At 39.7% G+C, this 17,619-nt stretch overlaps 2 protein-coding genes and 1 long non-coding RNA gene across 3 annotated transcripts; 1 reads left to right on the plus strand and 2 right to left on the minus strand.

Moving 5' to 3' along the window:
• Positions 1–372: 372 nt before the first annotated feature.
• On the minus strand, positions 373–4,200 carry LOC149107245 (E3 ubiquitin-protein ligase TRIM45-like). The gene has a single exon (XM_089297037.1). It carries the CDS (start codon positions 4,005–4,007, stop codon positions 1,800–1,802), a length of 2,208 nt encoding a protein of 735 aa, XP_089153163.1. The 5' UTR covers positions 4,008–4,200; the 3' UTR covers positions 373–1,799.
• Positions 4,201–8,149: 3,949 nt separating this feature from the next.
• LOC149107246 (E3 ubiquitin-protein ligase TRIM45-like) lies at positions 8,150–11,845 on the minus strand. Its single transcript, XM_089296854.1, has one exon. It carries the CDS (start codon positions 11,777–11,779, stop codon positions 9,572–9,574), a length of 2,208 nt encoding a protein of 735 aa, XP_089152980.1. The 5' UTR covers positions 11,780–11,845; the 3' UTR covers positions 8,150–9,571.
• A 3,524-nt stretch (positions 11,846–15,369) lies between these two features.
• LOC149107247 (uncharacterized) lies at positions 15,370–17,498 on the plus strand. Its single transcript, XR_016209435.1, has 2 exons — positions 15,370–15,982; positions 17,311–17,498. It is a non-coding gene; the product is annotated as an uncharacterized LOC149107247 (long non-coding RNA).
• The last annotated feature ends 121 nt before the right edge of the window (positions 17,499–17,619 follow it).

The raw sequence follows: 17,619 nt of genomic DNA on the forward strand, positions 1-17,619 counted from the left end.
GGTTTATAAATGGAGGGGCTTTTTTTCGAGGGGCTTATAACTGGAATTGAAAATAAAGCGTTTAGAAACTACTTATAGCTGTGCATGATGATCGAAATAGGTTTTTCATTTACTGGTAATTCAGCTTTAAAACATCATAATAAACGAATTCAAAACAAGGAAGCTAGAGGGGGCTTATAACCGGATGTATTTTCTGGTTTACAGGTACATGGGCCTATATCCGGGGAAGGCTTAATTATAAGCGGCCGTTTACGGTAGATCAGATCAAATGCAACCCGGAATAAGCAAATTAAAAGTAGCTTCACCTTCATGTATTCCAGCACACCCACCGCTTTACGAATTTCAAAACAGAGACAAAAATTACTGCCAAAATACTTTGGTGACCCAAATTTTATTCAAATTAGCGCTCTTGATGTTCAGCTCTGTTCAAAGCCATACATTTGCGAACAATTATTTCGTCTTAACGGCTTACTACACAACATTAAAATTACATTTACAAGTTTAATAGACCATTTCCAATTGTTTAAGTTTTCAGAAGTTTCCGAACTTCATATAGTTCTGAATAAAAAAGGAAAGAAAAAACAACTACAGTATTTAGTTGGCAACTAAATACTGTCCTACAATCTGTCCACGCAATAAGACGAGCTCATGATTTATATTGAATTATGTCCCTTAAGACATTTGATTACTGATTCGATAGACTAAATAATTATATAAACCGGCTCTTGTTTACATTTTACAAGTATTCATTTATACTGTTCTTTCAAACAGTTACATAAACACATACAAACTTTATTTATACTTGCGGACCGTGCTGGAACTTCAAGTTAGGCTCCTAGCTTCTAATAAGTCGAGTTTAGAAAGTATCTTTTTCTAGTGACTTAAAGCCTAGGGTGTGTTCTCAGCAACCCCTCCCCCCACTGCCCCCGGAGGTACTCCCATCAGATAAGCTATATGGGTATGTGCCGCTGTGAAGAGTATGGTTTTCAGGCAATTTAGTCTGGGAAAGGTACTAGATATCAGACAGTTTTGGTCTTCAAGAGGGTATAATTTACCGGGAAAGTGGCCAGTATATATATAATTTACTAAAGCAGGGTTCTTTACCCGGGGGTCTATAATAGAAATTGAAAGTCGTAAGTGACTTTGTAAGATATAACTTAGCGTATATATTGGACTACGATTAGGGGCTTTTGGTGCCTTAATGGGTTGCAAACTCAAGCTGATCAAGCTCTAGTATAGGGTAAAGGCAGAGGGTAAAGGTTTCAGTTTTCAGAGCACCCCAGGGTTCACAAAAGCAAAGCCGAAATGTACAAAGTATAATGGGTTATAAAGCAAATTAATATTTGGAAACAGTATTACATGTAGCCCCAATTTGTAGCGTTATTCTACGTCTAGACTAACCAAATTGATGAGGGCAACTCTGGTTTTGATTTTTGCTACGTTTTGAAAGTTCAGATCTTCTCACCAAGTTTGTGCATTTCCCATCTGCTCATCCAGAGCAGTGCACATTTTCCCCGTTCCCCACCTTCCCCGGGAAAGCATGATTATCCCTGGGTTATTGCCCCTAAACCCCCTCGAATATTAGAAAAGTGTAAGGTTTCTTTAAAACACTAGTGACTACAGTGGAAACGAGACATTTTTTAGAAACGCTTCCTTCACAATTTCGTCTTTGAAATGTTAAAGTCTTTCCATCATAATACTTCACTAGATGAGTTCACATGGTAATTTCGAATAACGCTATACGAACATGACGTCAGAAAAACCGTGCATTTCAACACAGGTTGGGAACAAACTGACAACTACCTCAATATGTATACTTTGTTAGCTTCAAAGCTAGTCACAAGAATACGTCCATCTGGCGCTGTTGCTATCCTAGCAGGACCTGGTAAATCAGTGATAGTTTTACCTGTGAAGCGACCTTCTAAAGAAAACTGCTGAACTCGGTCATTGCCACAATCACATACAAGAAGATTATTGGAGCTGTCTAGAAGCATACCACTCGCCAACTTAAATTGTCCGTCTTGATTCCCTTGTTTTCCAAACTTGTGCAAGAAAGTTCCTGACTGATCAAAAACTTTAATACAGTCATTGCCTCTATCAGATACGAGAAACATGTTTTTGTAAGGAATGCAGCTTGTTGGTTTGTTGAGTTTCTCTGGGCCTCTGTTTCCAAGTATGGAAATAGTTTTTCCTTCCTGTGACAACACTTGTATCCTATTATTGCCCCACTCGGTTACAACAATGCGTCCTTCATCATCTAAACAAACGTCAACTGGACCCTTAAACTCTCCTTTTCCTAAGCCATGTTTTCCAAACTTTTTCACAACAGTTCCTCTCTGAATATTTATGTGTTGTATTCTATGATTCCCTGGATCTGCAACTACAATCTCGTTCTTGTTTACATAGAAAACGCCAGACGCACACCTAAATTGTCCGGGATTTGCTCCTTCGCTACCACGTTTCGTTAAACAGTTACCATCTCTGTCGAACTCGTAAACACAGTCGCCAGAGTCATTTGTCACAACTATCCTGCCTTCTGAGTTAACAGCGATTCCATCCAGCCATTCGGGTTCATCTCCTGGAAAGAATTTTAAGTCCAACTGGCCAACGACAACGAGTTCACGTTCTTTCACCTGCACTGTGAAAGGACAGGTTGGAAGCTTTTCGCCATTTATCTTCATTTCAATACTGTAGTCGCCCGGTACTTTGGGAGTAAATTTCAGCTGAAGATTACCGTCCTCTTTCTCACTAAGAATCACATTTGTAACATCTTTAGCGGGTTCAATCAGAACTTCAATGTGATCTTTCAGGTCAGGCTGCTTAATCATCGTCCCTTCAGATGTTTGGGGGCATAACGTAAACACTGCTTCTACACCAGCCTGAAGAGTTTGCTTCAGTCCTTCAAGCGTTGATCGCTTTGCGTCTGCCTTTGGGATTGTCTCAATAAAACCCAACTTCAAGTTCTTTGCAGAAGCAGCGGTAAATTTGACGAATGAGGTCTCATCATGTTTTGGAACTTCAATTTCACCCAATACTTCAAATCGTTGTTTCAAAGTTTCCTTGTTCCTCATGATATCTGAGCTTGAGCTTCTATCTATCAGATTTTTAGCAAACTCAACCGCTTGCTTCATTTGTTTGAGCAGAGACTGAGCTTCCTTGATGGCTGAGTTGATTCTCCGAAGTCTCGTCACGCGTGTTGTCTCGAGTGATATAATGGCCCCACGCTCGCGCTCTCGAATCACTTCGATCATCTGCCCAGCAGCTTGCGAGACCTCGCGTTTAGCGGTTGCGATATTGTTTTCCAACTTAGAAGCCGTTTCTTCAAATTGTCGTATCAATTTACAAAGCTCGCTTACCCTTTCGTTGATCATTTCAGCGCCAGACATGATGTTGGGTTTCTCGTCATGAGCTGCTTTGTCGAGTAAAACAATGTCGTGATTTCGGTGATCCGTGACTATGCAACTTTGGCAAACACAAACTTGGCACGAAATACAGAAAAATCTCGTGATTTCTCTCTCGTGGAACTGCTGTGAACAAAATGGTTGTCGCTTCAGCAAGGCTTCGTAATCTTTTGCTTTAAACTCCTTCACTGACGTGACTTTGTGTCCTTCGAACGATGCGCTTAGCATTTCGTGTGCGTTGTAACAGTCTGGGCACATGAACTTTCCACAGTCAAAGCAATAGTACATCTGAGGGTTGTTTTTCCTACATTGGGAACAAGCCATGTTACTTCCATCGCCACTCCGACGAACGGCAAGGACACGCAACAAACTGTTGTGGAAAAAACTGCTCGGTAAACTTTTGAAACGATTTCCTTCGGGCAGATCGATTTGGGCTTGACATTCTGGACAGCGGAACTTTCCTTGTCTGTGGCTGGCTCTTGCATGATTCTCCAAACACTGACAGCAAAATGTGTGTAGACATGATATAGTTTTGGGTTGGTTGTAGGTATCGAGACAAATGGAGCATTCAAGATGTTTCTTGAGGTCTTTCAAAAGGGACTCCATCGCTAGGCGTCGCTTGTTTAGTGAAGCTTGGGAAATACAACTCAGTGCATCAAGGTTTTATTTTAGTTTCCGAGAAAACCGAATTAATTAACGTCATAACTGTCTGCTTGGAGCCAATCAAATGTCACAAAATTATTGACGTCTGAGTGAAGCCTTGGTTGGTCTTTTGAGCGTTTGCATCGATAATTATGTGAATCCAGGGGTCAGTAAAGAGGTTCTAAGTAGTTGATAAATCGGAAATGCTTGTGGTATTTTTCATTTTCGTCACAGACGGTCTACGCAAAAGAAAGAAACAAAAGGACAAACCCTACCCCCCCCTCCCCCCAAGAAAATATCACCACTTTTGATCCGAAGTGTCATAAAGTGGTAGTAAAATGTTGGCCAATGTACACTCTGCTTGCAAGAATTTATACTTTTCATGCCCAGACTATATACTCTTAGGCAGGCGAAAATCATTCTTAAATACAACATGAACTTTAATTTGAAGGAAACTTAACAATAGTTCTTTACTTAGATAGAAAAACACCAAAGAGATAATAATAAACCATAAGGGAACAAGAATGGTTGAGGATGGAGAAGATTGATACGGATTACAAACGAAGAGAATTTTCACGATGCACAAACTGTGACTAGTTCCTTTGAGGAGGGGTACAAAATATATTTTCACGATAGTTTTTAATTGTAAACAATGGCTGGGAATTCAGTAGAAGTAACCTTGAGGATTTTAATCAGCTGTGATAACATAAAGCGTTCATAACGTTTTTAACAAAGGATTTTTCTCTCACGGTGCTATCTTATGTTAAATTCTTTACAACATTGTAGTTGTCGCTGGTCGCTGAAAGACCTCTAAGTTGTTAGGTATTGCTACTCAAAAACTCGATCTGACCACCTTAGTAACTACTAGATTAGCTCAAATCGTAATTTGGGCGTAACACTATATAAAGATGATGTCATGGAGTAACAACGTCAGAGAATAATGAAAAACGTAAAAAACAAGGAGGTTTAGTCTCAAAATTTCAGGTTTTCTCAAGTCTACGCGTTTCTCATTTGTTCATTCAGAGCAGTGCAAATTCCTACCCCAAGCCCCCACCCCCACCCCCCTTGTGAGAGTTTACACCTAGAATAGCAGGTTATCACATCCTAAACGTACTCGACTCTGCGTAGCAAGTGTTCCCGCTGGCTAGCTGGAGCTTTTTCCGCAACCGGGCCGCGCGCAAGTTGGAGCGAGAGCAAAGAAAACGAAGTATGGGATGGTGGGGCTAACTGTCGCCCCACCACACCATGCTATGCAGTCAAGCGGCAAGTACAGTCAGTCTTTTCCGGTGCTGTTTCGTGCAAGATAAGACAAACAGCTCTACTGAAAATTACTTCTGAACGTATCGCATCCTGATGAGCACAACTGATGCATCAAATTAATTCAACCCGAAATATGCAAATTTGACGAATTGTGCTGAAGTAGTTTCTTTCAACACACTCACCACTTTACGAATTTAAAATCAAAGGCAACAGCCATAGAGCTTTTGCAGCCCAAAACTTTTATTCAAATTGGCACTAAGTTCTTTATTTGGAAGCGAAACACTTTCGATCAGTTCGGTTCAGCCCGATCTGTTCAAAGCCATGTATTTGTAAACAATGAATTTGATACCAATTTATGCTAAATTCGGACTGCGGCTGAAGGTTCTTATTCTTACATTATACAGAGGCCTTGTTAGGGGTAAATTCCGACAAGCGACATGGCCTTGAAACGGCGACATGAGAGCTATGAATTGGCGACGAACGACAGACTATTCCAGCGAAATAGAGAAAGCGACACCAATGGCAAGATAGACCGACAACGATTTTCGGAACTGATAATGCAGTGATTGTTTTAAACGTCTGAGTCGAAGTGAAGACGTATTTCCAGAGTTTTCCTCTCTCACGCGCGATGTCGACGGGTCGTGAAACACAGGCTTTCTTATATATATGCTAAAACGTCCGCGTCGAATAAATCGAGTCCGTCATTGCTGAGTATTTTTTCTCACTCTCAGCTGAGAGAGCAGTGGCCTAAAACGTCTAAAAACACGCTTAAGGAGAAAGGAAAGAGATCTTCGAAAGTCTGCTTCATATTTTTACCAGTGGGTCACCAGTAAAAGAATATGAAGCTGTATTATCAACAAATGGCATTATGGAAGGAAAAGAGAGACAGGGGAAAGCTGCCAAGGTCTTCTCGTCTTCAGCGGAAAGTAAGGGTTACGCCAAATTCAAAGGAAGATTATAGATAGGAGAGATTATCTGATTGAGGCCGTTGAGATTTTGAGTTAAAGAACGGTTGTTAAACATAAACATGGTAAAAATAGTCATAGGTTCGATTGTACTTTAGGTCCAAATAGTGACTGAAAAATGGCTGAAAATAGCAATTCCAAGCGTCTCAATTTCAAAATTTCCCGGGGGAGCATGCCCCCACATCTCCTAGGAGGTTAGCAACTTCAGCGCTCGAAAGCATGCCCAAGCCCTTAGAAAGCATGCCCCCAATATGTCCCCCAGCATGCCCCCAGCCCCTTAGAAAATTTTGAAAAATTGAAGTAGATAAGAAGTCTTTTCCTTCATTCTGAGTCGAAATGTGATGCTTTAAAAGTAACCTTAAAGGAATCATTAAACCCACTGACCGGAGAAATGCATGGCTCTGGATTACGTCCTTGAAACAGTCGATTAAACGTACCTGTATTATCGTTGCTGTATGGAAATGGCATTATCACAAACAAATTAAAGTTGGTAGTGAAAGCTGACGAACTTGAACTCTGGATTGCTTCGTTAACAACCTGGAACTTTATTACAGTACAGAGGAACCGTTGAATGTTAATTAATAACAAACATTGCAAAATTGTTATAAACCTTTCGGACACCCTCTATCTATTAAGCGGACACTTGGGAAGGTCCCGAGGGTGTCCGCTTAATACAGGTTTCACTGTATTTACAACTTAAGTTAAGTGAGTTATAAGTAACCATTTTCTGTCGAATGAGGTTTAAAAAAGATGTTGTACATTGAACCATGCAATAACACAAGCTAATTGTTTTAATATGTTCAAACGAGGCAAAAAGACATTATTTTGCTAATTTTCACCCTATAGTTACCTGTATAAACTGCAGTAGCTTGAAGTCATAATTTTAACCTACTTTAACCGTACTGTTCTTTCACACACGGGTGACAAAATAGCTCTCTTCTAGTAACTCTCAGCCTGGGGTGTGTTCTTAGTATGTAATGATCTTAAAATGAGGCTTAACTTTAGGTCTCAACGTTATTATGAAAAAGACTGTTACAAAAATTAAGCCTGCGGAACGTAGAAATCATAATGTGGTTTAAATTATGTAAGTCAAATTAATATCTCCCAAACTCTCTCGTCTGTTAGAAAAGTTTAAGGTTTCCTTGAAACACTACACAGAAAACGATAAATCTCTTAGACACGCTTACTACGCGATTTCAACTTTTCAATGTAAATTCTGTACAGCATGATACTTGACTAGATTAGTTCACATCGTAATTTGTGCATAATCCCATATAAACATGACGTCATAGAGACCGTGCTTTACAACACAGGGTCGGTACCCCGGAACGGGAACTCCCATATAAAAATGACGGGGGTGCCCGTCGTACCTTTTAGGGGTTGAAAACGCGGTTTTCGTTCATCTTAGGGAGTTCAGTCTCAGATGGTCCACAGCGAGAGCTTCTAAAGCACTTTTTAGGGTACTGAGCCGAAACAAATGACGGGCGAAAATGTGTTGTTTTAGAATTGGTACGTAAAACATTTCAAGACACGCCGGCGAGACAGGATGTTGGTACCTCTTACGGGGTTCTTTTCAAAATTTCCGACGCGCAACCCCGTCCTTTTTTTACAGGTGAACCCCCCCCCCCCCCACCCCCCCACACACGCACACTTTCTTAGCTCTCCCGCTAGTCACTTGGCTTATAACCGGATATATTTTCTAGTTTACAGGTACATGGGCCTAAAACCGGGGGGAGGGGTGGGCTTATAAGCGGCAGTTTACGGTAGCTCAGATCAAATGCAACCCGGAATAAGCAAATTAAAAGTAGCTTCACGTTCATGTATTCCAGCACACCCACCGCTTTACGAATTTCAAAACAGAGACAAAAATTACTGCCAAAATGCTTTGGTGGCCCAAAATTTTATTCAAATCAGCGCTCTTGATGTTCAGCTCTGTTCAAAGCCATACATTTGCGAACAATTACGGCTTACTACACAACATTAAAATTACAGTTACAAGTTTAATAGACCATTTCCAATTGTTTTCAGAAGTTTCTCTACTAACCTCCAATAGTTCTGACTAAAAAAGAAACGAATAAACAACTAAATACTGTCCTACAATCTGTCCGTGTAATAACAAGAGCTCATCACTTTGTTTACATTCAATTTTGTCCCTTAAGACATCTGATTATTGATTCGATAGACTACATAATTATATAAACTCTTGTTTCCATTTGACCAGTCTTCATTAGTACTGTTCTTTCAAACAGTTACATAAACACATACAACTTTTATTTATACTCGCGGACCGTGCAGGAGCTTCAAGTTAGGCTCCTAGCTTCTAATAAGTCGAGTTTAGAAAACAATCTTCTTTAATGACTTTAAGCCTAGGGTGTGTTCTTAGCCACCGCCCCCCCCCCCAACTTTCCCCTGGGGGTACTCCCATCAGATAAGCTATATGGGTATGTGCCGCTGTGAAGAGTATGGTTTTAAGGCAATTTAGTCTGGGATAGGTTATAGAAATCAGACAGTTTTATCTCTAAAAGGTATAATTTACCGGGAAAGTGGCTAGTGTATATATAATTTACTCTAGAACAGGGTTCTTTACCCGGGGTTCTATAATAGAAAATGAAAGCCGTGAGTGACTTTGTAAGATATTAGTTAGCGTATATTGGACTACGATTAGGGGCTTTTGGTGCCTTATAATCCCGTTATAATGGGTTGAAAAATCAAGCTGATCAAGCTCTAGTGTAGGGTAAAGGCAGAGGGTAAAGGTTTGAGTTTTCAGAAGACCCCAGGGTTCACAAAAACAAAGCCAAACTGTACAAAGTATAATGCTTATAAAGCAAATTAATATTTGAAAACAGTATTACATGTAACCCTAATTTGTAGCGTTATCCTACGTCTAGACTAACCAAATTGATGAGGGCAACTCTAGCTTTGGTTTTTGTTACATTTTGAAAGTTCAGATTTCTCTCCAACTTTGTGCATTTCCCATCTGTTCATCCAGAGCAGTGCACATTTTCCCCCTTCCCCACCTCCCCCGGGAAAGCATGATTATCCCTGGGTTATTGCTCGTAAACCTCCTCGAATATTACAAAAATGTAAGGCTTGTTTAAAAGAATGCACTGAAAACGAGACATATTTTTGACATGCTTCCCTTGCAATTTCGTCGTGGAAATGCTTAAGTCTTTCCATCATAATACTTGAGTAGATTAGTTCACATGGTAATTTCGAGAAACGCTACATGCGCATGACGTTAGAGAGACCGTGCATTCCAACACAGGTTCGGTACAAACTGACAACTACTGATTATTGAAACAACTACTTTAATATGTATACTTTGTTAGTTGTGGCGCTAGTCACGAGAATACGTCCAACTGGCGCTGTTGCTATTCCAGTAGGACCTGGTAAATCAGTGATAGTTTTGCCTGTGAAGCGACCGTCTAAAGAAAACTGCTGAACTCGGTTATTGCCATAATCACACACAAGAAGATTATTGGAGCTGAGTAGAAACATATCACACGGCCATTCAAATCGTCCGTCTTGATTCCCCTTTTTTCCAAACTTGTACAAGAAAGTTCCTGACTGATGGAAAACTTTAATGCAGTGATTGCCGCCATCAGCTACGAGAAACACGTCTTTGTAAGGAATGCAGCGTTTTGGACCGTTGAGTTTCTCTGGGCCTCTGTCTCCAAATATCGAAATAGTTTCTCCTTCTTGTGACAACACTTGTATCCGATGGTTGCCCCACTCGGTTACAACAATGCGTCCTTTATCGTCTAAACAAACGTCAACTGGATCCTCAAACTCTCCTTTGCCTGCACCATACTTTCCAAAGCTTTTCACAACAGTTCCTGTAAGGATATTTAGGTGTTGTATTCTATGATTCCCTTGATCTGCAATTAGAATCTCGTTGTCGTTTACATAGGAAACGCCAGCTGCTAAGCTAAATTCTCCAGGATTTGCTCCTTCACTGCCACGTTTCCTTAAACAGTTACCATCTCTGCTGAACTCATAAACACAGTGGCCACACTCATCTGTCACAACTATCTTGCCTTCTGAGTTAACGGCGATTCCAAACAGCCATTCGGGTTCGTCTCCTGGAAAGAATTTTGAGTCCAACTCGCCAACGACAACAAGTTCACGTTCTTTCACCTGCACAGTAAAAGGACAGGTTGGAAGATTATCGCCATTGATCTTCACTTCAATGCTGTAGGCGCCTGGTACTTTGGGAGTAAATTTCAGCTGAAGATTACCGTCCTCTTTCTCAACAACAATCACATTTGTAACATCTTTAGCGGGTTCAATAAGAACTTCAACTTGATCTTTCAGGTCAGGCTGGTTACTCGTCTTCCCCTCAGATGTTTGGGGGCATAACGTAAACACTGCTTCTACACCAGCCTGAAGAGTTTGCTTCAGTCCTTCAAGCGTTGATCGACTTGCGTCTACCTTTGGGATTGTCTCAATAAAACCTAATTTCAAGTTCTTTGTAGAAGCAACGGTAAATTTGACGAATGAGGTCTCATCATGTTTTGGAACTTCAATTTCACCCAATACTTCAAATCGTTGTTTCAAAGTGTCCTTGTTCCTCATGATATCTGAGCTTGAGCTTCTCTCTGTCAGATTTCTAGCAAACTCAAGTGCTTGCTTCATTTGTTTGAGCAGAGACTGAGCTTCCTTGATGGCGGAGTTGATTCTCTGAAGTCTCGTCACGCGTGTTGTCTCGAGTGATATAATGGACTCACGCTCGCGCTCTCGAATCACTTCGATCATCTGCCCAGCAACTTGCGAGACTTCGCGTTTAGCGGTTGTGACATTGTTTTCCAACTTAGAAGCCGTTTCTTCAAATTGTCGAATCACTTCACAAAGCTCGCTCACCCTTTCGTTGATCATTTGAGCGCCAGACATGATGTTGGGTTTCTCGTCATGAGCTGCTTTGTCGAGTAAAACGATGTCGTGATTTCGGTGATCAGTGACTATGCAAATTTGGCAAACACAAGCTTGGCATGAAAAACAGCAAAATCTCGTGATTTCTTTCTCGTGGAACTGCTGTGAACAAAATGGCTGTCGCTTCAGCAAGGCTTCGTAATCTTCTGCTTTAAACTCCTTCACTGACGTGACTTTATGTCCTTCGAACGATGCGCTCAGCATTTCGTGTGCGTTGTAACAGTCTGGGTACATAAACCGTCCACAGTCAAAGCAATAGTACATCTGGGAGTTGTTTTTCCTACATTGGGAACAAGCCATATTACTTCCATCGCCACTCCGTCGAACGGTAAGGAGGCTCAACAAACTGTTGTGGAAAAAACTGCTCGGTAAGCTTTGGAAACGATTTCCTTCGGGCAGATCGATTTGGGCTTGACATTCTGGACAACGGAACTTTCCTTGTCTGTGGCTGGCTCTTGCATGATTCTCCAAACACTGACAGCAAAATGTGTGTAGACATGATATAGTTTTGGGTTCGCTGTAGGTATCGAGACAAATCGTGCATTCAAGATGTTTCTTGAGGTCTTTCAAAAGGTACTCCATCGCTAGGCGTCGCTTGTTTAGGGAAGCTTGCGAAACACACCTGCCGCAAGGTTTTACTTAAGTTTTCGAGAAAAGCGAAATAATTAACGTCATAACTGTCTGTTTGGAGCCAATCAAATGTCACAAAAATAGTTATGTCTAGGTTAAATGCACATCGCGCTAGAGTTTGTTGTGTGCGCGAAGCGCACAACAAGTTGGCAGCTAATCATAAGTTTGTCGGTTTACGAGAGTCACGTGATCGCAATCAATTCTACTAATTGACTGGGCACTTGTTTAGATCCGATAGATGGGAAGATTGGGCTTTAGTTGGGTTTTCGAGTGGATTTTATGCCTCCTTTCGTGTTTGACACGCCATGCTTAATTTCATGTTTGTTTGCATTCATCGCTAAAATCCAGCTTCTTAATTTCGTTTAAGCTTTAAAAAAATTATTATTCAGGTGTCCATAACGGAAGTTACTATATATGCTCACGCAAGTTAACATATCAAGACTTGGCTTGTGGTTAGTGCAGGCTGCACAGGGGCTGGTACGCTTTCGCAAGCTAACATTTATCGGCCTGAATGTTCGGCGCGGGTTGCCCCATACAGCGAAATGAGTCATTGTATTTTCCCAAGCCAATATCTCGCTCTTTGCCAGCCAACATTTATATCGGCTTGAACTGATGAATATGGGCACCACTACAAAGTAAAGCATACCGTTAGGGATTGTCAGAGATTGTCAAAAAGCTTAGAAAGGATGAACACTCTTTTTTTTCAGAACAGATATTTTTCATACCCAGGAAGTAGTTACACACAAATCATTCGTCTAGTCTAGTACATATGTATTAATAAACGAAGTTTTTGAAAAAACGTTTTGTAATTTTCTTTTTGCGAAGAAGGAAAAAGTACACGAATTACCTATCGACCACACTTTTCTTAATTGTAAAAAAATGGCGGGGGGAGGGGGGGGGGGGAGAGTAAGGAGAAACGAGGCCAGGGTCGAGGTAAAGAAAGGGGAACAAATGCACTCTTTTATTTATTCATTCTTTGTAAGAGTTAAGAATTCACATTTTTCATGCGCAGGCGGAATATTCTTATTGTTTAATCAACTAAACTGACCAATCACAGCGCACGTAGTAATAGAGAAATATCATAAATATCATTAAAAACACCATGTACTTTAATTTGATGTATTTTATTTTCCATCAAAAACAAAAAAATTGTTCTAAAGAAAGTCTCTGTACTGGTGTTCTAAACTCATTCTTAAAATGTTGCCAATTTCAGCCTCAATATTCTTATAAAACACTGATTCTTATGAAACAAAAAAGATGTATTTTTCCTTTCCAAATATTGATGTAAAGATGGACCTTGCTCAGCTCAGTATAACAACCTATAACATTCATTGCGATCTAAACAGAAGCTAATTAGTTCTCAAAACAATAGATAAGCAACAACAGAGTCTTTCAAACGGTGTATGAAAATAGAGGTTCCAGAGCAATATTTTCTTAATGGGCTTTTTACATTTCTTTTCTTGTATATCAAAGGGAGCCGGCATGGAAGGTTTGTTTGCTTGTTTGTTTGTTTGTTCAAACGTGACACACATTGGGAACAGATTTTTTCGATATATGCATATTAATTAATTAATGCGAGGGACAACGCGTAACACTGGCTTCAGACCTAACGAACCTGTTTCACACATCAGTAACGAGGTAGTGCGCGAAAGTGAAAAGAAAACAGAGAAAAACATTGGACACTTTAAAGTGCTCCACTGCGGCGAATTTTAAATTGCCAATTCAGGTGACAGGACAGACGTTTATTCTAGAAACAAAATGGCTGGGTTATATTCAAACCAGCACAATGCAACGTTAACGTTTTTCCTTAACAGAGAAGATTGCCCGCGAGCAATACCATGAACACTAGCGCACGGTCTTGCGCACATATCCTCGACCCAGTGACTGGTGGAACACTCCATTCCAGCCGCACAGTTGAGTGGGGCCCGCTGAACGGACCAATCACAGCGTACTTAGTAACAGAGAGATATCATAAAAAATTCTTATACATCATATTAAATGCAAACTGAAATAAGCAAATTGAAAGTAATTTCACGTAAATGTATTCTAACACACCCACAACTTTGCGAACTTCAAAATGAGGACAAAACTACAGGAAAATGCTTTGGCAGCCCAAAATTTTATTAAGTTTCCTACTGAAAGCGGAACAATGACAACACTCTGGATGTTAAGCTCTGTTTAAAGCTGCATATTTGCATATTTTCAAATGTTTCTTTCTATCCGTTTAAGTGGTACGCCTGAGAACTGGCTAGTTGTAGCTAAGCGCATCGACCACTATATAAACATTCAACAACAACAACAACAACAACGACATTTGCAAAAAAATAATTTCGCCCGTGTTACAGCCGCCCTTCCTGGGAGACAACATTGCGAATTTTTCTTTCTACAAGGGCGGCTGTCTTACAGACGAACAATGAATTTGGTCGCAAATTTCGCTAAATTTCGGACTGCATGCGACTGAACGTTCTTATCTTTACGTTTACTTCCTCATTACTGATTACATAACATTACAAACAGATTTACAAGTTCTACCATTTCCAATTGTTTACGTTTTTAGAAGTTTATGTTAAGACTTCCAATAGTTCTAAAAAAAATACTGCCAACTTGATTTACAGAGAACCAGGTAATAAGACAAGCTTATTGTTTATGTTCAAATATCTCCCTAAACGGCATTAAGTTATTGGAATGTATCGTTTTACATAAATTGAAATTTTAATGTTATATTGTACCAGACCTCATACGGCTTTTCCAAAAAAAGACATTAAAACAATCTTCTTCTAGTCGCTATTACCCTGGAGTATGTTCTTAGTATGTAATGTTCTTAGAATTGGGCGGCTAATTTAAAGGGTCAACGTTGTTAGTTAAACAATTCTTACAAAAACAAAGCTGAAATGTACAAATAAACAACCTGTTAAGCCTGCTTTTCACTACGACATAAGAACAAGCACAAGCATAATGGAAGTGGGGACGCGCACAACACAAGCACAAGCAGAACAAAAACTTTTGTCCTTTATGTGTTTATGCTTATGTGAAGTGAGAACGCGCTGCTGTGAGGTTAAGTATAATCAAAAGTCCGCCATCTTGTTTTACTGTACCGAGGAGGTATGGAATCGAAAATAAGCTAATTATCCATTCTACGCATGCTTACGAACTTATGCTTGTGTTGTGGGCGTCCTCCCTACCATTATGTTTATGCTTGTGCTTATGTCGTAGTGAAAATCAATCTTTATAAAACAAATCAGTATCTGAAAACAGTATGTATTAACCTCAATTACTGCTCACAAACTTCCTCGACTATTAGAAAAGTATACAGTTTCTTTGACACTTCACTGAAAACGAAAAATCTTTTAGACCCGCTTGTCCCACACGCTTACTTCATGGTTTCGACTTTTCAATGTTAATTCTTTACATCATAATACTTGTCTAGATTAGCTAAAGTCCTAAATTGGACATAACACTATAGAAACATGACGTCATAAAGACCATGCATTTCAACACAGTATCGGAACAAACTGAAAACTACTGAACATTGAAACACATGAGAAGACACAAGTGATGTCTACTGTAAGTATCTCCTCCCGCGGAGATTTTTGTTTTGCGGTTGTTGCAGGCGTTATAATCTTGTTAAAGCGGTTTCAGCGACTGTCATCTCACGTATCTTCGGCATCTGGAAAGTGTTGTTATTTTAACTAAGCATGGTTTCCCGTGACGGAGAAACAGGTTTTACATTTCACCTCGTGACATGCAGCCTCGACCTTAAAGCGAGTTCACGGTTGACCTTCGATCGAAGATTGTGCCAAGGAAGGGATTTTATCTTTTCGCTCGCGGCATCAATCCAGATCTTACTTCGAAAAAAACTCGGTGTGTTCTAAACGAACGTGATTGCATCTTAAGTCCGATAAAGATTTTTTTTAAGAAAAGAGCGGTGGTAGCAAGTTTTCAGACGAATTTGCACGAGTGGAAATTGGATCCTGCCTTGCCGATTGCTCCAGTTATCGTGGCAAAGCTTTGGAATTAAAGTGGTGGCTTCTTCATTTGGTTTGCTGGCCATGTTGTCACGCCAACATCTTGCCAAGAGCGCACTTCAAAAGAATACCCTGAACGACCTGGATTTAATTTGCTCACAGTTCGAAAAGGACATGGTCAAGAACAGGGGTAAGTTTGCGAACAATGTTTTTTGAGTTTAGCTGGAGGGGAAGTACCGTAATAACTTCACTTTTAGTGGCGCTTTGATTGGCAAAGGCCATTACAGCATGACCAATGCTGACCTTGTGTTTTCGAGAGCTCAAATTCAGTTTATTTTCCCGCTTGAGGCACCTAAGTTACTTTTTTGCCAATGGGGGGCCTGGGTTGATTTTGCTGGAGTAGGGTCAGAGGTCAGCTTTGGTCAGCTAACATGTATTTTCTTTTGATTGAAAGGACGGGATGGTATCGTGGACCGCAATGACAGTCATTTTAGAAATTGTTATATTGAGTGCAATCAAGGGCAAAATAAATGAAATATTAAGACCGCCACTCCCCCCATTTTAATGATGGAAAAATGCGAATTTATCATTGATTCGGGTGGATAGGTGGTTTTATTTCTCATTTTATTCTGTCCAAGATTTTAGTTTCCTGATGAAAATAATCAATGTGGTTGGTTCCCTAAAATCAATTATGTTGATGAAGACAATGATCATGTTAAGAGGTCACCTTGTTTAATTTGAGGGGCAAACACAGTAAAAATTACAGTAAATGTATGGGAAAAGTTTAAAGTTTGCTGCCTAATAAGTTGAGAGTCAGTGACTTCCTGACTGTTTTATGCGTTACAAGGAACAGATACACAGCAGATCTAAAGGGTTTCCTTAGTCAAATGTGATGAAAATAGATTTCCTGTGATGCAAGGATAGGCACTTTTAAATTTTGTATACAAATGTCTCTAAATTTTCTTGCGAATTGCGACTCACACTATTTTTCAGACTATTGAAAAATGAAAAACTTAATTATGGCTTTTCTAGCGAGGCAACTTCCCACTTATCATATGATCTACAAATTGTTTTACCCTCTAACCTTTGTTTTTAATTTACTGAAAAATATTTCAGGTTGTTAGTCTTAAGATTCTCTATTTTCCCCATACATTTACTGCAGTTTTTGCCCTGTTTGCCCTCCCAAATTAAAATAGCGTGAAAAAACCATGAAAATCTCTCTTTCATAATTATGTTTTCCGGGGTTCCTTTGGATTTGATCTCGCCACTTTTTACCAGGTTAAAAACAGACAATATTCTATATAATTATAATAATGCAGCACTTACTCAAATGTTATAATTGATTTTTATCAGCAGCCCATATTATGATTGGTTTATCACTAACCATAAACTTAATAAGTCTGTTGAGTCAGGTGTCAAAAATGGACAATAATGGTTATGTGTTAATGTATAGTATTATTCACACTATTCAATTTGCTATGTGGTTGCTAACTGGCAGACAACTTAATACATTTATAGGTGTCCAGCTGAACAGGAAATTCCTAACAAAATTGAAGGCATTCATGTGAAGCACTTTTCATGGAAAAGCTGTAGAAGACCTTACACAGATTTAAACACAGCAAAAAATCTGACTTAAAATGGAGTAACCATCTATCAGTCCTGTCTTCATGTACACATGTGCTCTAATAAAAACATTGTCAGTTGAATTAAGATGATGACCAAAAGATAACCAAAAAACAACCAAAATAGAAAAAATTAAATAATAATGTTTTTAAGGTGGCAATAACATTATTAGGCTACACTTTAAGGTGGCACACCCAGAAGTGT

Source organism: Orbicella faveolata, unplaced genomic scaffold, assembly GCF_042242905.1.
Source record: "Orbicella faveolata isolate gen_17 unplaced genomic scaffold, um_ofav_v1 contig_27, whole genome shotgun sequence".
Lineage (NCBI taxonomy): Eukaryota > Metazoa > Cnidaria > Anthozoa > Scleractinia > Merulinidae > Orbicella > Orbicella faveolata.

Excerpts from the sequence above, each read along its gene's own strand:
- LOC149107246 (XM_089296854.1), bottom strand. The coding sequence starts at position 11,779 with ATGGAGTACCTTTTGAAAGACCTCAAGAAACATCTTGAATGCACGATT.
- LOC149107245 (XM_089297037.1), bottom strand. The coding sequence starts at position 4,007 with ATGGAGTCCCTTTTGAAAGACCTCAAGAAACATCTTGAATGCTCCATT.